Source organism: Mirounga angustirostris, unplaced genomic scaffold, assembly GCF_029215605.1.
Source record: "Mirounga angustirostris isolate CCGP_5_RB_7025 unplaced genomic scaffold, mMirAng1.0.hap1 SCAF_1, whole genome shotgun sequence".
Taxonomy (NCBI): Eukaryota; Metazoa; Chordata; class Mammalia; order Carnivora; family Phocidae; genus Mirounga; species Mirounga angustirostris.
In genome coordinates this window covers 80,848,442-80,869,632 of record NW_026991709.1, presented here as the reverse complement: position 1 = coordinate 80,869,632, position 21,191 = coordinate 80,848,442, and the positions used below count along the sequence as shown (strand labels likewise).

Below are 21,191 nucleotides of genomic sequence, written 5' to 3'. Positions count from 1 at the left end.
AGCTGAGTCACCCGATGGAAAGAACCTGGGTCCCTGAGACTGGGATGGAGAATACTCCTCCACCATCTACTTTGTATTTATTGCCCTGACTAATGCAGTGGCATTTGAGCAAAGCCCCAAAGAAGGTGAGGGAGCGAGCCACGTGGTTATCTTGGATGGGGTGGTGGGGGGCAGGTATTTCAGGCAGAGGGAACCTAAGAATGACAGCGGGATGAGCTTGAGTAACTTACAGATACCCAGTTTCACTTCTCTTGGATATTTTGACTCCATTAAGAACTTTGTATATCAGGTTCCTTATTAAAAGAGGCCAATTTATCTTGTGATTGTGAGCAAAGAAAAAAAATGACACACTAACCCATCTCCCAGTCTCTGAGCCTTGTTCCCAGGTATCAGCCATTTATTCCTTCAGGACAGATGTGGCTTACTCACGATGCAATGTTAGTAGCAATGTCTGGACCATGCTGTCCATCCTCCCTGCTGTGGGAGAGCTGGAGGAGAAGGACTGTGTATGGGGACATCATCCACCAGCAACAGTCCTTGGGTGCTGCTCCCCGTCTAGTTCCTGGCCCTCAGAACAGCCAGCCCTTGCTGACTCCCATGCTCCCAGGCTCCTACATCGCATGAGGCTTTTTTCTCATCAGTTAAATTTCTCCTAAGACCAGTTCACAGAAGTTCCATTTTAATTACTATCTGTTCAACTGCTATGTCTTACTTAAAAAGAGAAGTTTAATAAATCCAAACATTCTCCTGTCTAGGTCTTACTGACCTGTACAAAGTTAACTTTGACGAATGGGACATTTTAAGCCAAAACATACTCTCTGAACCCTAAACATAGTATAACTTTTGGTACTTTTTCCAAAGGCGAGAAAATTATCACAACGTTCTGCGTAAAAAAATTCCAATATAGAAGCTGGCACCATTTTTACCTTTTTATTTTTTATGTGAACATACAGTGTTATAATTATTACCTTTTTAAGAAAAATTCCACTGCCTATGTTTAGATAATTACAAATGACACTTTAAGAAACCTCATATATCAATGTTGCTCAAACTTAAATAATGCTCAGCTTCCTTGTAAGGGAGAAAGATTCTCATAGATCTCTAAAGTCGGATTATCTTGTATGATGTATATATATTATATATATATTTCCATATGTATGCATATATATTTCCATATATATATAAATATTTGGAAACACAAAACTAAGGGAAAGACCCCTTATTTTTTTAAAAGATTTTATTTATTTATTTGTCAGAGAGAGTACAAGCAGGGGGAGTGGGAGAGGGAGAAGCAGACTCCCCGCTGAGCAGGGAGCACGATGCGGGACTTGATCCCAGGACCCTGGATCATGACCTGAGCCGAAGACAGACGCTTAACCCAATGAGCCACCCAGGCGCCCCCAAAGACCCCTTATTTTTACAGATTTTTGTGTATCTATTGAACCAAAACAAATTCATAAATTAAATACAGACAAGGGGCACCTGGCGGGCTCAGTTGGCAGAGCATGCGACTCTGGATCTCCAGGTTGTGAGTTCAAGCTGCATGTTGGGCTTACTTAAAAAAACCAACAAAACTATCAAATGAGGAAACTAAAATGTATAATGTTGATTTAAGTAAGGAATGATATATTGCTAAAACCAAATTGCCCTTCACAACATATTTTACCAATTGCAAGAGCACAGACATATTTAACCACATAACTCGTGAGGACTCAATTCTCCTAATAACTTTTGTTTGTACAGTACACCAAAATATAATCTGGCTATAACTTGGTGTGACCACATCATTTATTTTTAAAGTCTCTCTCTGTTGTTGTTTTTTTTCTCATAAGTCTGCAACAATTCACTTAGTTCTATTCGCTAATCACATATCCAAACATAGACAGTGAAATTGCATTCCCAGAATAACTATAAAGGGTTGATAAATTTATAAAGATATTCCACCTTACTAGTAATTCAATACAAATTAAAATGAGAGGCATTTCCTCTATCAAATTGGGAAAGCTTTTTTAAAAAGATAAAATAAATCCTGATGGGTATATGCAATGGGCACCCTTGAGCTCTTCTGGTGAGAATGAAAACTGGCCTGACCTTTCTGGAAAGCAATTTGGCAGAAAGGTATTCACAGGCTGAAAAGCTTTCAAAGCCTTTGAGTCAGTAATTTCACTTAAAGATTTCTATCCTAAGGAAATATTTTTAAATGTGGGCAAAGATCTCTGTATAAGGATGTCAATGTTCTTGTTAGGAGGAAAAATATAGGTAACCCCCTAGATGTCGAGAAATAGAGAAATAAACTATATTATCAACAATTATGTAGCCATTACAAATAATATTTGTGACAACTTTTAATAACAGTGGCTAGTGCTCAAGATATAACACTGAACAAAAAAGCAAAAGCAAAAAAAGTATATAGAACTATATATTCATATAGTTCTCTTACGTCAAAAAATGTAAATGTGTAAAGAAAAAGGCTCAATGAAAATAAGCCAAAATGATGAGTGCTGTTTCCTGAAATGTGGGTAATTTATACTTTACTTTTGTATTTCCTGAATTTTCCAAACTTCATGTAATAAGCATACAATATTTTCATTTTTTAAGTAATGCAAAGTCTTGTAAATAATAACATGTCAGCTTAGACTGTCTTAAAATAATTCTTATTGTGAGTTGTAATCACTTTCCTACAACATCCAGCAAGGGTCCTAGATTTACTTCCTAGAGTTACACAGAATATGTCTATAACTGCTGTACAGATCATTTAAAAAGGTCAGTGAGCAACCTTCCCCCACCTCCCATCATCATAACCCAGCCCCCCCATTTCTGCCAATTTCCTTCCTGCCTAACACTTTTAACAGTTCCCTGTTAGACACAGTTTCTGATCTCACCAGCCTGCTTACTCTGTTCAGCCAGGCTCCTGTTAAATAGTTTTCCTCTAAAAATATGATACTGAGAACGGAAGGCAGGTCTTCAGACTTCTAAAGCACAGCTATAGTCATGCCATTCCTCTGCTTAAGAACCTCCAGAGCCTCTTACCAGAAGAGGAGACACCCCCAGCTTGGCGTTCAATGTCCTCCTGGATCTGGTCCCAGTCTTTCCAGTCTCATATCCTATTGTACCTTTAACACATTCTAAGCCGTGCTTTCAAACTATGGGTTGTTATGCATTAGTGAGTCATGAAATCAATTTAGCAAGCAGCATTAAAAAAATAGAATAAAATATAAAATGCCAAGTTACATTGCATATACTAAAGGCAATTACTGACTAGGATTTACACACAAACACATACACATGCTGTGTGTGTATGTGTATACATATATGTGTATACATATATATGTGTGTATATAAATATTATAAAATATATAAAAATTATAATATATATTATATATGTATATAAAACTATGTGTATATATTGTTAACCTGAGAAACAAAAGTTATTTTACCAGCAAAAAATGGGTCTATTAGGGAATAACCAAAAATTGTAGTTCCAGACAAGAAAGCTATGGTAAAACTATAGGCAAGTCCAACAAACCCAAGGAACTTATTTGATGGAGAAGAAGGAGGAAGTTGGGAGGGATTATTTTGAAGGAAAGTCCATTGGTGAAAAACAGGAGTTCAGGTTTTTCATTGGCTCAGTTTCAGGGGTAGTCGATTTCTTGTAGGAAATGCAATGTACATCTTTCCCTGTTGGGTCCTATAATTAATGATTCTCTCCTGTATGTAATTGACAATTCTTCCTATAATTAACATTGAGTAGTAGTTGGCTCCCCCTTCCAACCTCCCCTTTTAGCCTCCTGAGTCCAATTTAGTGAAGTTTCTTTTCTTTTCTTTTTTTTGAGAAAGAGAGCAAGCAAGAATGGGGTGGGAGCGTGGGAGTAGGGGAAAAGGGAGAGAGGGAGAGAGAATCTTAAGCAGGCTCTCGGGTATGTGGGGCTTGATCTCATTACCCTGAGATCACTACCTGAGCAGAAATCAAGAGTCAGACACTTAACCAACTGAACCACCCAGGCGCCCCTAGTGAAGTTTTCCCTATATTACTCTCTCTGTATAGTGTGCATGTGTTTGGATATATATATATATATATAGTCATAGCTGAAATGTATTTCTTACTATAATGGTCAAAAAAGTTTGAAAGCCACTGCCCACGCCACAGCCACATCAAGCAGCAGCTAGTCCTCAATCTTGATTTGTACTGTCTTTGATCCCATTGTTCCCTCAGCTAGGCATTCTCCTTGCTCTCTGTCTACTGAAATTCTTTGGGGGCCTTAATAAGATACCGCCTCCTCCCTGAAGTGTTCCATCATATTTCCTCATCTGTGATCCTAAAGTGATGGTCTCATACCGCTCTTATACCACTCAAAACAGCCTGCCTTGCATTGTAGCTATGTCTTAGCTTAGACAGAGAGTGTCAGAGGGGCAGGGCTGTGTCTTACTCACTTCTGGGTCCTTTGAAGGCCCAGAAGTATAGTGAGCCTAGCTGATGTGCAATAAGTATCTGCCCAACTGAGTATTTTCTAAATGGCCTTCCAGGGGCAACTTCTGTTCTTCCTCCATCCATTTTCTTGACTAAGGCCCCAGCAGGCATAAGATCTATGCCTTGGGCCTAGTGTTATCTACAGTGGTGGCTCTAAAATCCAGTCTGTCCTGAAAGCTTTCATCTTTCTTCAGGAGGAATAAGAGAAATAAACATACATTTTTATCCCTTTAAAAGATATCTCCTTTATTTGAGCATGTGTCTTTCCTATATTTTTGGTGTTAAGATGTATTTTTTGTGGATCAATGTTGATGATAAGTTAGAAAATAATAGTTGGTTTTTAGTGCGTATTTATTGTCCTTATTTGGCAAAATGAAAAGCTGGCAATTCTGTTTGTCTTTAAAAAGATTAAGTAAAAATCTACTGGTTGCAAATTCCAAAATCTGGGAATCAACTGTCCTTTCTGGGCTGGCTGAAGGTAGGTTCACTTTCTTAAAGGTCAGATGAATTCATTGACATGGGGCTGGAGGAGAGTTTCTCTTCCCATTTCAAAGACTGCCGTTTATTCGTCTGTGCTTCCATTCTCCTATTCCCCAAGATGTTAATCACCCATTAAATCCCTGGCGTGAGACATTGTATCTCTGGCCCTTTAAATAGGGGCGTGGTACGGAGGGGCGGACCAGGGTGCGGGGAGGAAAGCGGAAGCGTGGCCATCAGTGGTATATACTGCGCGTGCGTGAGGCTACAGCAGGGGGCGGGGTCACGTGGGCCGGGGGTCCTGGGCTGGAATGGCTGCAAGCGCAGGTAACGAATCTCCCGGGAGCAGGCCAACGGGGTGGGGACAGTAGTGAGCCGCTGTCCCCCCGGCGGGAGGAGGACGCACGCCGGGTTCCTGAGCCTCGGCCCTTTCCCCCGTGCGGCGGCGCGGCCTCGGAGTGGTTGACGGAGCAGCCCCAGGCGGACTAACTGGACCGGGGCTCGAGGGCCGGGTGGGGTTGACTTTGGGGCGGAGAGGCGTGTCCTGCGTTTGGCCTGTAGTTGGGTCAGGAGGTTTCCACTTGTTCATAACGAATGTGGGGCTGAGGACAGGTTGCACCCGCTTCCCTGATTGTGAGACTAGGAGGTGGATGATCACTCTCTTCCCCAGGACCGAACAGGTGTGCAACCCGCCTTTCCGGCCCGGCGCACGGGTGTGGGCTCGTCTGTCCCTCAAAGACTGGGATGAGTGTGCTCCCCAAGTGTGAGGCCGAGACCTAGATCAGGTGTCCACCTCTTAGGATTGGTGCGCACCCTGTGAGGCTGGTTGCAGTTTGTCTCTGCCTGCAAGCTGTGCTCCAGAGTGAGAGCAGGAGGACAGGGGGGTCTCTAAAGTTTGAGGGCACTCCTGTGTCCTAGTTAGTTCTCCCAGGTGTGGTACCCGGGAAAAGAGGGAAACAGCTGCCTAAAGTGTTTGGGTTTGCTTCAAAGGGAGGTTAGGGTGGGATGAAGTAGGGTCAGCCAGGGAGGTTCCATGGCTATGGGTTATCAGGATCAGCTGGGAGCCTTCTTCAACTAGGCATGCCCCCTCCCTAACCTCCTAATATTAGACTCATATAGAATGGACCGGAAGTCTTGCGTCCTCTGCATGCCCACCCTCTACCACACAACCCCCCCCCTCCAAAAAAAAGAAAACACAAAACAATCATGGATGTTGACTTGTGGCACCAACTCCGGATGTCTGTGATTGGGAGGTAATTACATGTCAGGTCTGTGTGTTTGAAGTCTAATAAAAATGGGGATGGAGAATCTACCTGTGTTTGTGTAAGACATGGGTTTGCTCATGGTTAAATTGAAGCAGAGAATAGATACTGAATCCTCTGGTAAAGCTGGCCTGTTCCATAGAAAGCAGAGTAAAGATAGGTGGGGGAAAAATTCTGGTTGAACTATAGGCTTTATATGTCAAAGAGAAATAGTTATATGTGAAAAAATTCTTTCCAGAGCTCTAAGATAATAGTATGTTGATTATCCTCTATTTTCTTTGTATCTGGACCAGCATCAGCGGTTGGATGTTTTTTGTCTTCAGGATATTGAGGCATCATGGCACTTTTTAGCTATATCTCACTCTTTCATAAAGATGTCAACCATTGTGATACAAAATGTCAGTTATGTATGTGAACGAAAAGTGAGACGTTTTGAACTTAAGGAAGTATGTTTAACTTTCGATCTGTTTAGAGTTGTCACAAAGGTTAGATTGCCTCTTGAGCCACAGCTTCAGGTGTAATCTGTATATATTTGTCAGATCAAACTGTTCTAGTCTTAATTGAATCTTGAATTTATGTTTGCATTATCTTCATTCTTTTAGCCCCTGTGTTAACATCTTCCCAGAAGAGAAAACTCCTCTACCTTCAGTAGTTACAAATTCCAGGGAAGGACAATGATTGGCCAAATGGATACAAGAATGTCCTGTGCCTACTTTTCTGGCTAGGTAGATAGGATATTTGATTGGCAGCACAACTAAAATTACTTGTTTGGTAATGTGGAGGAGGAGCAGTTTTTCAAAGGAAAAATGGTGAAGGGATGTTTTAACTGTAATCAAAATTGTTTTTCCTAGCAGTTGAGCAAGAAGTTTCCTTTTGCTCTTTACAAAAAAAAAAAAAAAAAAAAAATCTCTTGTGACTACGTCCTTCTTGACACCTAACCAAAAGAAATTGAGGTGACAATTAATTGGAAGTTAATTAAGATGAGTTGGAAAGCCACCATGTACTCAACCTACAACTGAATGGAATCCTGTCTTGTGTGCATTTAACTTAAAGAATTCACTCATACCAATTTAGTGAAGAAGAAGGGGAATATATGTCAGCCTACACAAGGCCCATGTGCTTCTTAGGAGAAGTTCTCTGAGGGGTGGGTGGATCTTTGAAGAGTGATTCTTTTTTTTTTTTTTAAATTTTTAATTTTTTTTAAAAGATTTTATTTATTTATTTGACAGAGACACAGAGAGGGAACACAAGCAGGGGGAGCGGGAGAGGGAGAAGCAGGCTTCCGGCCGAGCAGGGCTCGATCCCAGATCCTGAGATCATGACCTGAGCCCAAGGCAGACGCTCAGCTGACTGAGCCACCCAGGCGCCCCTGAAGAGTGATTCTTACAATAGTAGGGACTTCCTGAAAGCTGGAAAGAAGTGATTTTTTTTTCTCTTTCATTCATTTTACTTATACACATATAAAACTGATGAATAATATTAGGCTTTATGCATAACAGATATTCGTAGACCTAGTTCTTACTATTATTTTGTATATTGTCGTAGAGGATTAGTTTTTTCTTTTTTAGATTGTGGCTGAAGGATGTGCCTGACAATTCGTAACAATAACTTAGTAACATAATAGTAACTTAGCATCATGCGACCAGACCGGCAGGTCTTAGGTACTCTTCTTTTCCTCCACTTTTCTTTTTAACATTTGTTGTTCTATATGCACTTCCTAAATTTTAAATGATTACTCTTCTTATTTGGACGTTTGCTAAGAGAAAGAGAAAGAGAAACAGAGGTTTGGGCTTTTTCATAGTGGCAGCTCTGAGCATTGTGGGCCTAAATGTGCCTATTCTTGGAAAGAAACTCAGGGGCCAAGTGTGCATCTTTTTTTTTTTAATTTTTTTTAATTTTTTATTTTTATTTATTTATTTTTTTAAAGATTTTATTTATTTTTCAACAGAGGGAGAGAGAGCGAGAGAGGGAACACAAGCAGGGGGAGTGGGAGAGGGAGAAACAGGCTCCCCGCCGAGCAGGGAGCCCGATGCGGGACTCGATCCCGGGACTCCAGGATCATGACCTGGCTGAAGGCAGTCGCTTAACGACTGAGCCACCCAGGCGCCCGCCAAGTGTGCATCTCATCCAAGTACGTGGTAGCATTGTTACCTAACACAGGGTCTGTTTCTGAAGTCCATGAGTAAGGTGAAACTTGAGTACCCCTGAAAAGTACCTGGGGAGGAGTCATGGTGGAGACTGACCTATCTCTCAGGAAGTGCAACACAGCCGGGTTTTGCTCCGTGTTGCAACAGCATGCTAGTTGTTATTTGAAGCACAGGTGAAACGGATAATTATTTATGAGGCATTCAAGAACTGAGACTGACCGGGCGCCTGGGTGGCTCAGTTGGTTAAGCGACTGCCTTCGGCTCAGGTCATGATCCCGGAGTCCCTGGATCGAGTCCCGCATCGGGCTCCCTGCTCGGCGGGGAGTCTGCTCCCTCTAACCCTACCCCCTCTTGCGCTCTCTCTCTCACTCTCTCTCTCTCTCTAATAAATAAATTAAAAAAAAAAAAAAAAAAGAACTGAGACTGACCAAAAGGACAGCAGACACCAATCTCCTACCCCATGCTCACCCTGAAATGTAGAGTATTGAGTGGAATGGTGTGCAGAGTCCCCATTTCTGTGTGAATCATTTCTTTTTTTCTCTTTACCTTTGCTGAAGATAAACTGAATTCCTGTAAATGGAAGGGACATACGATACATTTCCACGGTTTCATCTTGACTTTGTAGGCTGAATTAATGTAAAAGAACACAAAACATCTGAAATTGTGGAGTTTGTGTCATGTTATACATGAACTAAATGATCATTAAAAAAAATCAGTGTTAAGGATTGTAAAAAATCTCATCTAGGTGCAAAGAATGGAACTTGCAAGGTGGTAGGCTTTTGGGGGGAGAATGACTAACCCTGTCTTATTTTGAATGACCAGAACTGGTACTTGAAGCCCTCGAAGCCAGTGATTCAGTGTTGCTTGGCTGCTTATGGGGGGAGGAAGGGAGGGATTGGTTAGTTGATTAGCACTAGGAATACAGTGGTGAACAAGACAGATCTGGTCTCTGCTCTCCTGGAACCTTATTACTTTCCTGCCTGAGGGAAGGCAGTGGTGGTCCAGACACTGAAAAAATGATTGCAATGTGACAAGTTTAGTGAAGAAGGAGAACGATGTTATGAGTGCATATTAACAGGGAACCTAGTTCAGTTGAGCAGGACAAAAAAAGGCTTTTGGAGGAAGCAGAGTTTTAGCTGATACCTGAGGGATGAATATGATCGACAGTAGTTGACAAGCCTGATTACATAAAGGTAGAGCTCAATTATAACTTGGCTTACTATGGCATAGATTCCTATAGGCTGTGAGTCAAATAATATCCTATGAAGCTTAACAATTACAGGTAATAAAACTGATCAATTTAATTTGCAACACAGGTGTTAGCCCTGTCTTCCAATTCTTAGTGTAATCAGTAAATATTTTTTTTTTTAATTTTTTTTTTAAAGATTTTATTTATTTATTTGAGAGAGACAATGAGATAGAGAGAGCATGAGAGGGGGGAGGGTCAGAGGGAGAAGCAGACTCCCTGCTGAGCAGGGAGCCCGATGCGGGACTCGATCCCGGGACTCCAGGATCATGACCTGAGCTGAAGGCAGTCGCTCAACCAACTGAGCCACCCAGGTGCCCAGTAAATATTTATTGAACGTTACATACCTATGCAAGTCAGTGAGCCCAGTGATGTGCAGTATACAAAGAAGCGTGGCTACATTTTTCTTCCTTTTTTTTTTTTTTAAGATTCTATTTATTTATTTGAGAGAGTGAGAGAGAGAGAACATGAGCAGGGTAAGGGGCACAGGGAGAAGCAGACTTCCCACCAAGCAGGAAGCCTGACACGGGGCTTGATCTCCCCAGGACTCCAGGACCATGACCCAAAGGCGAAGGCAGACGCACAACCAACTGAGCCACGCAGGTGCTCCACATGGCTGCATTTGTATTGTATAGTTGGGGACAAGAGACATAGCCACATGGTGAGTTAACTAATGAATCAATATGAGGAAAGCGCCAAGGCACTGTTATAAAGAAGACATGCATTCTAGATTCAGAGGATGCTTAGGGAAGGAAGGTGCCTGGAAGGAAGGAAAGAAGGAACTTAGATAAATGGAGAGGAAAAGGAAAGGGAAGGTGAACTAGTGTGAGCAGACATGGATAGAAAGGGGAAGCTCTTCTTGAAGGACTCTGAATACAGGTTAATAAGTTTAGTTGTAAAGGAAGGTAAGGTCAGCTCATGTGATATCTGGAATCCTAGGCTTAGAATTTGGAATTTTATTATTTATTTTTTTCTTTCAAATTTTTATTTCAATTCTAGTTGGTTAACATAGAGTGTAATATTGGTTTCAGGAGTAGAATTCAGTGATTCGTTACTTACATACAACACCCAGTGTTCATCATAACAAATGCCCTCCTTAATATCCATCACCCATTTAGCCCACCCCCCGCCCACCTCCCTCCATCAACCCTCAGTTTGTTCTCTGTTGTTAAGAGTCCCTTATGGTTTGGTTCCCTCTCTCTCTTTTTTTCCTCTTCCCATATGGTCATCTGTGTTGTTTCTTAAATTCCACATGAGTGAAATCAAATGGTATTTGTCTTTGACTTATTTCACTTAGCATAATACACTCCATCTCTATCCACATCATTGCAATGGCAAGATTTTGTTCTTTTTAATGACTAATATTCCATTATATGTTTGTGTGTGTGTATACAGACGCCACATCTTTATCCATTCATCAGTCAATGGACATTGGGGCTCTTTCCATAATTTGGCTATTGTTGATAATGCTCCTATAAACAATGGGGTGCATGTACCCCTTCGAATCAGTATTTTTGTATCCTTTGGGTAAATACTCAGTAATGCAATTTCTGGGTCATAAGGTAGTTCTATTTTTAACTTTTTGAGGAACCTCCATACTGTTTTCCAGAGTGGCTGCACCAGTTTGCATTCCCACCGACAGTGTAAGGATTCCCCTTTCTCTGCATCCTCGCCAACATCTGTTGTTTCCTGTGTTGTTAATTTTAGCCATTTGTGGTGGTATCCTATCACGGTTTTGATTTGTATTTCCCTGATGATGATTGATATTGAGCATCTTTTCATGTGTCTGTTAGCCATCTGGAGTTCTTCTTTGGAGAAATGTCTGTTCATTTCTTCTGCCCATTTCTTAACTATATTATTTGGTTTTTGGGTATTGAGTTTGATAAGTTCTTTATAGATTTTGGATACTAACCCTTTATCAGATATGTCATTTGTAAATACCGTCTCACATTCCGTATGTTGCCTTTTAGTTTTGTTGATTGTTTCCTTCACTGTGAAGAAACTTTTTATTTTGATGAAGTCCCACGAGTTTATTTTTGCTTTTCCAAGGTCAAAGAGGTTTCTGCTTGTGTTCTCCTCTAGGATTTTGATGGTTTCCTGTCTCACAGTTAGGTCTTTCATCCATTTTGAATTTATTTTTGTGTATGGTATAAGAAAATGGTCCAGTTTCACTCTCCTGCATCTAGCTGTCCAGTTTTCCCAACACCATTGTTGAAGAGACTGTCTTTTTTCCATTGGATATTCTTTCCTGCTTTGTCGAAGATTAGTTGACCAAATAGTTGTAGGTAGAATTTGGAATTTTATACTGTAGGCATTGGGATCTGTTCAAAATGAGTCCATTTACTAGAGAAAGAGAATAGAAAACAAATAGAGGTTAATCATCTATTGTATTTTTCTTCACAAAACAAACCACGAGAAGACCAAACAAGACAAAGAAATGGAAGAAGAGAAATACTTGGATTGGGAAAGCTGGAAACAAAGTGGGAATGTAATATTCTTTCCGTATCATGATTTCATGATACCTTTTTGGGGATACAGTAAGTGAAAAAAACAAAATTTGATTCGACTCACCATACTGTGAAAGGTGTCTCATATGACACTTTTAGGAGGAAAAGAATGCCAGTGAATTAAATAGGATCCTGGAATTTGAGCATGGTAGGGAAGGTCTGCCAAGGTAAAAACAAAACTACTACAACAAAAAGTTGGTAGAAGAGTTCTGTATTAGCCCAGCCTAATACAGGTCACATTCTGGAGTTCTTATTCCATTCGTCTGTGTTAAAATGGGGTCATTGATGTTTATATCATACATATATTATTTTTAAATGGTCCTTGAATCTATTACTAATTGGTTGGGAATAACCTTATTAAGAGGGAATAGCCTTCAGAACTGTCAAGATGTCAGATAATCTTAAATCAGAACTATTAAAATATTAGTTTATCAGTGCTGAGAAGAGGACAACATACTGGGTAATCCTGATTCTATGACCTACATTTTTTTGTCGGAATAATGTGATTTCATTCTGGGAGAGACTGAGAAACCATTGATTTTAACGATTGTGTCGCCTGCAGGTACTGTCCAGCTTGGCATCCGCTATAGGAACACTAGATTGCAGGATGTTTGGGTGGAGAACTAGTTGTAGAATTTAGTCTTCAGAGGAAATTATCAGTAGTTTATTGCCAACCTTTGTCCTGGGATAGCACTTAAGTGGTATCTGAAAGTAGTGTCTGCATCATGCGTAATAGAAGTGTCCTGTATTAAACATTTCATCATTGGTCTGTGTATTGGAATGAAGAACTTGCTCAATAAATATTTGGGCAACACCAAGTGATGAGGGAAGAATTAGTATTTCAGAATGGTGGCAATGGGTCCAGAGACAAATTAATTGAAGTTTGTTAGTGTAGTCATTTCCTATTCCTGCTGTAACAAATTACCACAAATGTAGTAGGTTAAAAAAAATACAGATTTATCATTTTACAGTTCTTTAGTTCCCTAGTGCACTAGAAGAGCACTGGTCTTACTAGGTTAAAATCAAGCTGTGGCAGGGCTGGGGTCCTAGAGGCTTAAGGAGAGAATCCTATTCCTTGCCTTTTGCAGCTACTAGAGACTGCCTAAATTCCTTGGCTCCTGGCATCCTTCCTCCTCCAAAGCCTGCAACGTAGCATCTCTCTGACACTGCCTTTTTTTTTTTTTTAAAGAATTTATTTGTTTATTTGTTAGCACAAGCAGGGGGAATGGCAGGCAGAGGAAGAAGCAGGCACGGGGAGAAGCAGGCTCCCTCTGAGCAAGGAGCCCAATGCAGGACTGCATCCCAGGGCCCTGGGATCATGACCCGAGCCCAAGGTAGATGCTTAACCAACTGAGCCACCCAGGCATCCCTGTGACCCTACTTCTGTTGTCCTGTCTCTTTTCTGACACTCTCTTTTGCCTCCCTCTTCCACATTTTAAGACCCTTGTGATTATATTGAGCCAACATGGATAATCTCTGCAACTCCAGATCCTAATTTAATCACACATGTGAAGTTCCTCTGGACATGTAAGGTAACCCAGTCACAGGTCCTGAAGATCAGGACAGACATCCTTGGGCACTACTATCTTGCCTACCACAGGCAGGTTCAGGCACAGCTCAATTTCTAAAAAATGTGGAGACACTGCTCCAGTGAACTCTCCTTTTCAAAAAAATACCTGAGTGTGGTATCTTTTGATTCCTAGGTCTATTTGGGTTGAATAAATTTGCTGAGTAACATAAAGGTATAATTGCTGGTAAGTGATGAAAGAGGAAGTTGATGCGAAAGCACAATTTTAGTAACTTATAGTATATCACACTTATTTTGATAATTAGACTTTTTTTCTGAAGTGTCTCTGATGCTTTGCTGGGGGCTGTACTAGTCTTAGATAAAACCCCTACATTTAACTGATGAAGAAACTTCTAATCTGAGAGCAGAAGTAAGTATATCCTTCCAATAAGGTATCCTTATGATATGCTTAGAACTAGCTAGACCTTTACAAAAGTACTCGATCTTGTTTCAGGATCTTTAACTTTGGAAGAATGTGGAAATCTTGAGGAAATTTTAAATGATAATAGCAAATATTTCTTGAGAACCAAATCTGTGTCCAGGCATTATTCTAAATGCTTTACAGTCATTATGTTGTTTATGTAGCTCTGCAAATAGGTAGTTGCATTCTAAGAGTCAGGACTCTCCGTTTTAAGTGATTTAAAAAAAAGAGAGAGCGAGTGAGTGTGTTGGGAGAGGATGCTGGCTTATGTAGCCAAATTGCCAGAATGCTGTGGCCAGAGCGAACATCAGAAGACTAGAACATGGGGTCCTGAGTGGTATCAGGATACTCTGACCTCTTCTCTGGTTCTGTTTGTAGGTTGATTTTATTCTTGCTAGAGAATCTGTTCCTAGAATGTAAAATCTGTTCGTAGAGGTGGATCTCCAGTGACAAGTATAGTAGGTGTTTCGGTGTTTAGTTGATATATATTGAATAAATGACCTCCTTTTCTGCAGAACAGGGTCGGGTGGAGGGTGGGGGTGCTGCTCGCCCTTACTATTCGTTGTTTAGAGAATAGTGGAAGCGGCTTTTCCTCACCAGTTCCATTTTAATGAATCCCAGTGAAGCACTCTGGCTACATTATGCACTGTTAGTAGGGGATTTTTTTTTTTTTTTTAAGATTTTATTTATTTATTTGACAGAGAGAGACACAGCGAGAGAGGGAACACGAGCAGGGGGAGTGGGAGAGGGAGAAGCAGGCTTCCTGCGGAGCAGGGAGCCCGATGCGGGGCTCGATCCCAGGACCCTGGGATCATGACCTGAGCCGAAGGCAGATGCTTAACCGGCTGAGCCACCCAGGCGCCCCTAGTAGGGGATTTTTGATTGGCAGCCTCCACAAGAACCACATGATTTGAAGGAGCCCTGCCCCTAGCAAGAGGTGCTGCTCTGGGCAAACAACACAAATGGCCACAATATTTCATCTTAAAAGGTGTAGAAATAGAGGGGCTCAGAAAGGTAGACAAATTGACCAAGGTCACAGATAGGAACTGGTAAAGCCCAGATTAAAACCTCATTTTAACGGACTCTGGCTTATGTTCTTTGCACTTTGCCAGCATATCACAATAATAGGAGCTCAGTGAAGTGGAGGCTGGAAATGGAGTAGGGTAGCATGGCAAGATGGTGCTCTTTCTTCAGGGGATGCTCGATCATGTAAAACTTCTCGAATGTGGTACTGGTGTTCACAGATGCTGAGCTGCCGTGAGAACCTCTTAAGTAACACCAGATAGGAGGTATAAAAAGCCAGAAAAAAATTGTTTTACTTCCTGAGTTATTTTGCAAAGACCAATGTGAAGAATGAAATGTTTTCAGTTATTAAGTCATTTAAATAAAAGTGGGGTTTTTTTTAGGTGTGGCTATTGTGGTCTTTTCCATTATTTTTTTAATGTGTAAGAATAAAAATAGCTGTCCTCAAGAATCACTGAATGTGAATTAGATTATGCTTGTTTGCAAACATTCCTTGACTAATTGTAATCATTTTTCCTAAGTGGTACAAATAAGAGAATTTTATTAAGAAGGAATTTGTCATGAGTCTTCTTTGAAGAAAGGCATATAAGCTCATATTGCTTCTGCCCTTGGCTCACTGCAAAAGGAAAAGTACATTTAGTACCTGAGGTTGGAAAGCTACTTTCCAATGTTGCCAGAAACAGAGTGCCCTCAGTTATGTCTTCTAGGAATGTATTTGACTATCATGTGTTTGTAGGACGGAGCCTTGGAGTCTATTTCTGTGACATGTGAAAGAAATTAGTCTGTATTTGGTAATATACCAAATGTACTAGCTAGAAAAATTGGTTTCAGCTCTTTAAAAATAAGTCTTCATGGTCTACATGTCTTACATATAATAGATACTCATTTCTTTTAATCTGATAAAAATGAAACTTTGCACAAAGTGAAATTCATCATAAATACTAAAAAAAGGAGCCTAATTGGATAAAATTGTCAGTGAATTTTGGGCATTTTTTTTTTTTTAAACAATACCAGCAACTAATTTTCAACTCCTTTTTCTTTCTTTCTTTCTTTCTTTTTTAAAGATTTTATTTATTTATTTGACAGAGAGAGACACAGCGAGAGAGGGAATACAAGCAGGGGGAATGGGAGAGGGAGAAGCAGGCTTCCTGCCGAGCAGGAAGCCCCATGCGGGGCTCGATCCCAGGACCCTGGGATCATGACCTGAGCCGAAGGCAGACGCTTAACAACTGAGCCACCCAGATGCCCCTTTCAACTCCTTTTTAAACAGTTAGTTCTTTCAGTGGCTTAGTTGTCAGCCCTTCCTTTGCCTTCACTTCATTAAGGAGTGGGATTGAGAGAAGTTCATATGGTGGGCCGTGGACAGTATGTAGTTTGAAAAAGCTTCCCATAGAGAGTTACTGCATGTGGCTGGGTACTTTTTTCCTCATTGATTTGATAGTAATAAGTTTTTGTGACCAGGAGAATATTCAGTCACAATTTGCTTGACCTAATCACTTCTCACCATAATTTATGAAATAACTAAGAAATGCAATGTCAGACCTTTGTATCTTGCTTATGACCTCATATATTGTTTTGTATATTGCTAGTCTAGAAAACAAAATGAGCTTTGTTTTTACTGTCATTATTACTATGGCGTTATTTCTGTTTTCATATTTTTATTTTTTTATTTCTAAACAGGCAGAGCTCAGGGAGGGACTTTTAAAAATTTGGCCACTTGTAGCCTAATTAGAACACAAACTAAAAACACTTAAGAACAAATTTAATCATTAAACTTAAATTACTTTTTCCTGAATATGTTTTTAGTTTTCTAGAAATTTTGCAGACAGTTGTTTTCTATTTTGCAAGTAAACAAAACTCTTTTTGATCCGGCATTGTATCCTTTAGAGCTATGAAATATATAAAAAATTTGCATACTTTTTTTTAGTATTTCAGTTTTCTCTGAGAATGTCCATGTTTTTCTATGACTAGCTTTCTTCCTAGAAATCCTAGAAATCCCTAGTTGGCTGCGGTCTTATTTTATTCTGGCATCATTGTTGTCTCCCGTAATCTGAACGCTTAGGTTTGCTAGTGTCATATTAAGTGGCTAGCTATCTGTCCTGGGTCCTCTGTGTCTACACAAGCTCCCTGAGACATCTGTGGCCCTGGATGGAGGCCAACGGCAAAACTGATTTGTATGCTTTTCTCCAGGGGAACTGGAGATCTACTCTGAGGTTTGGGAGTATGAGGGAGGGGTTAAGTGCAGTTCTTGGCACCAGTTTACCCTCATGCTGCTAAAACATAAATCTGGATGGTACCAAGTCTAGTGGCTGAACTTACCGCAAGTCTGTCACTGTCACCAGACTTAATGACTTTGGGTGGTGGGCGACTTCCCAGACTCCTGAGTTAGATGTTCCTCCTTTGTGCTCCCATAGAAACTCTCCCCCAGTATCATACCTCAGACCATGCTGATTTCTCTTTGCCTTACAATCAGATGATTGATGAACAATCAGTTTCCACAAAAGTCTGACCACATAAGTCTTTGGAATGTCCAATTGAGGAAATCTAAATAATGTATATTTTTTCTTTTTTGAGAAGAGATCATTCAGGTCATCATGATTTAAGGCCAAAAATCAAAACAAAACAAAACTTGCTTGGATTCACTGAATTATAATCATTATAAATATGGAAAATGAACCAGACCATGAAAACGTGGAACAGAGCCTCAGTGCCAAGACTACTGAAGAAGAGCTGAATAAGTCTTTCAGTCTTGAAGCTTCACTTTCAAAATTCTCTTACATAGATCTGGACAAGGAACTGGAGTTCAAAAATGATCTGGTAAAAATTCAGCTTTTGTTAAGATGGTTAGAGCTATACCTAAAGACTCAATGTGTCATTTTTGCATGAATTAATAGAAGTCTGTGTGCAGTTTTATGGGATAATATCACTCTTCATTTGTGTATGTCATTACCATTTATGAAGCACTTTAATGTATGTTCTCATCTGAGCCTCACATACTCTGATAATCCATTTTATAGAGGAAGAAGCCAAAGTGCAGCTGGCTATGTTAAATGAATGCTCAAGATCATAGAGCTAGTGCTAGGTTTAGGAATCTTGTGCAGGGATTCTTAAAAAATATTTTATTTATTCTTTGAAAGTAGGCTCCACACCCGGCATGGGGCGTGAACTCATGACCCCAAGATCAAGTGGCATGCTCTACTGACTGAGCCAGTGGGGCGTCCCATGTGCAGTGATTTTTTTTTTCCCATTGATTTGATAGTAATAAGTTTTTGTGACCAGGAGAATATTTAATCACAATTTGCTTGACCTAATCATTTCTCACCGTAATTTATGAAATAACTAAGAAATGCAACGTCAGACCTTTGTATATTGCTTATGACCTCGTATATTGTTTTGTATACTGCTTTCTACACTTAGAAAATTGGGGCTTGTCATGAGACATGCTGTGTTGTCCTGTTTAGAATGCACAGGTCAGAGTTCATGAACAAAAGCTTTCTAGACAGGGCTGTCAAGATGGTGCAGTCAGTGTATATTTGTCTTTGAGAATCAGTGAATATGTGGATAGGATAAGAAACAATTCTGTAGTCTTTTGACCTGATCCTTACTACCATGGATCATCGAGTTGGCTCTCTGCATGATCAGTTTGGTGATATGTTTGTCTCTTAATTGGTAATGGCTCTAATAAATTTAAACACCCTCACAATATTCTAAGAGGGAAAGCAGCATTATATGAAAATAATTTCTTTTCTCTATTTAGATTGATGACAAAGAGTTTGATATTCCTCAAGTTGACACTCCTCCAACACTGGAAAGCATACTCAATGAAGTAAGTGTATATTAATGATCACGGTCATTTTATGGAATTGATTTTGATGCTTTTGGGTTAATTATAGTGTATGTATCTAGATCTGCACCATCCAGTATGGGAGCCACTAGTCACATGTGGCAATTCTAATATAAATTAATAATAGTTAAGTAAAGATTGAAATTTCAGTCTCTCAGTTGTACAGGTACATTTTAAGTTCTCAGTTGAAATGTGGCTAGTGGCTAGTATAGTGGATAGCACAGGAGCAGAGTATTTCCGTTGTTGCAGAAAGTACTGTTGGACAGCACTCATCTAGGCTGTGAACTTCTCAAGGGCAGAAGCCATGTGTTGTTCATGTCTGTGCCCAGTACAATGCCTTAGACTTGGTAGATTTGAGAAAACATTTTAGTAAGCAAGTTGAAATAGTAAATTCACGTCACTTTTGAGATTTGTATTATGTTTCAATAATGTCCTCTCTACCGGTGATACTCAGATAGCTCATCCTCTGATACTAGAGAGCAGCTGCAACCTTGAAATGCACCTCATCATCCTGCTGTGTAAAGGGAAAGCCTCCCCAGAGTATCTTATGAGTACCGTCTTTGTTAAAAAGTTTCTCAGAGTTTTGAAATGATGTTATTCTTTTCTGAATTAGCAGGTCAGAAAGGCTTTATAAAGGAACTTTGTGGAAGTAACATGGTGGTGACATATGGGAGCTTTTATGTACCTGGCATCTGCTGACCATTCTTCAACTCAGTCTTCTTGATCTTTTAAGAATTTGCTTAAGACTCCTTTTGGAAGTTTTAGCTTCAAATTTGAGAAAGATTTTTAAATGCGTGAATCTGTTTTGGATCCATAGTTTTCTAAAAGATAGTGATGCAGAGGTTCTCCAAAAGCGATGCCCGCTGAATGAGTTGGGTCTTGGTCTTTATTACTTTTACCCCTATACTTCGGGGGTTGTAGCCAACACTTTATAGGATGCAAACTACTTTTCTTTGTGAATTGTATCTTTTATTATTCCTGTATGACTTTGATTTCTATTTTTATATCCGTTTGATGTTGCTGTTACTTTGAATATATTTTAACTTAAAAAATGTATGATCTGTGTTAAGATGTAGCATTTTAAATTTTGACACAGAAGGCTTTGGTCAATGAAAGAATAACTGGTTACAGTGATACTTATTTACTGCTTTCTAATAGAGAAGAAATCTTTCATTTAGAGATGAAGAGATTAATTTTAGTCAGTTTTGTTAATGTCTTAATCATATCCTCATTTCAATTATTTTACTAAGTGTGAAATAAAAGCACGCTTAGAAGGTTGTATATAAAGCCATATTTGAACATATTTGTATAAAAATGGCAAAGGGCCCCTGGGTGGCTCAGTCAGTTGAGCATCTGCCTCTTGATTTCAGCTCAGGTCATGGTCTTAGGGTCATGGGATCCAGCTCTGCGTTGGGCTCCACGCTCAGCGGGCAGTCTGCTTGAGATTTTCCCTCTCCCTTTACCCCTCCCTCCAACCCCCCCCAAATAAATAAATAAATCTTCAAAAAAAAAATGGCAAAGAAAGTGGTCATATGAATGAAACTAGTTCATAGTGAAGAAAAACCATCTTTGCACAATTTAGTTTTCTATGAGTAATAGTAAGTATGGTCATTAGTGGTTTACTGAGAAGATAATAATCTATCTGAGAAGATAATACCATCCTCACTAGTAATTTGCATGTCTCACATATTTGCTCATAGTGTTAGATGCTGGGATTATAAAATGCTGTATGACTGTCTCTGACTTTGAGAGAGAAATAGGACTGGACATTGGCCAGCCTTCCCATCTCCAAGGAGCTAGGCAGGTGGATAAGTGAAAGCAAAAATAAAAATTTAAGTTGTAGAACCGTATGAAGGCTATTGGGGGAAAAGTATTAAAATGATTTTAAAAAAGAAAAAAACAATGGAAAGGGCAGAAGTGCAAAATGTGAATAAGCACTCGTTCCAGGATATGTGGGTGCACATATCGTATAATGTTCATTAATAGCAATCTGCCGAGAGGTTGGGAAGAAATGGACATCCAAGATGTTTTATAGACTGGAAAGCTAGAGATTACGGAGACATCACGTATCTCAGAATTTAGGGCATGAAATAATGGCAGTATGCCTTGTCCTTGTCTGAAACTGTGCTACCTCTGAGGTTTTTAATTGTGAAGTTCCATTCTCTAACCATAGCCACCCCCTTGCCTCCCATTTTCTTACTTCCTTAAACCTGTTTTTTGACCTAATCA

General features: G+C 39.9%; 1 protein-coding gene across 4 annotated transcripts in view; it reads left to right on the top strand.

Moving 5' to 3' along the window:
• Positions 1 to 5,204: 5,204 nt before the first annotated feature.
• VPS8 (VPS8 subunit of CORVET complex) overlaps positions 5,205 to 21,191 on the top strand; it is a 252,839-nt gene continuing 236,852 nt past the window's right edge. For 2 of the 4 annotated variants that reach the window (XR_010409242.1, XM_054504291.2), the window contains exons 1-3: positions 5,205 to 5,272; positions 17,696 to 17,935; positions 18,876 to 18,944. Coding sequence is in view for 3 of the 4 variants with exons in the window: in XM_054504291.2 (XP_054360266.1) it covers positions 17,783 to 17,935; positions 18,876 to 18,944 (222 nt within the window). In the remaining variant the exon portion in view is untranslated. Of the gene's footprint in view, positions 5,273 to 10,240; positions 10,262 to 17,692; positions 17,936 to 18,875; positions 18,945 to 21,191 lie in introns of those variants that run through there. The other 2 variants (XM_054504292.2, XM_064584184.1) reach the window with 2 other exon arrangements.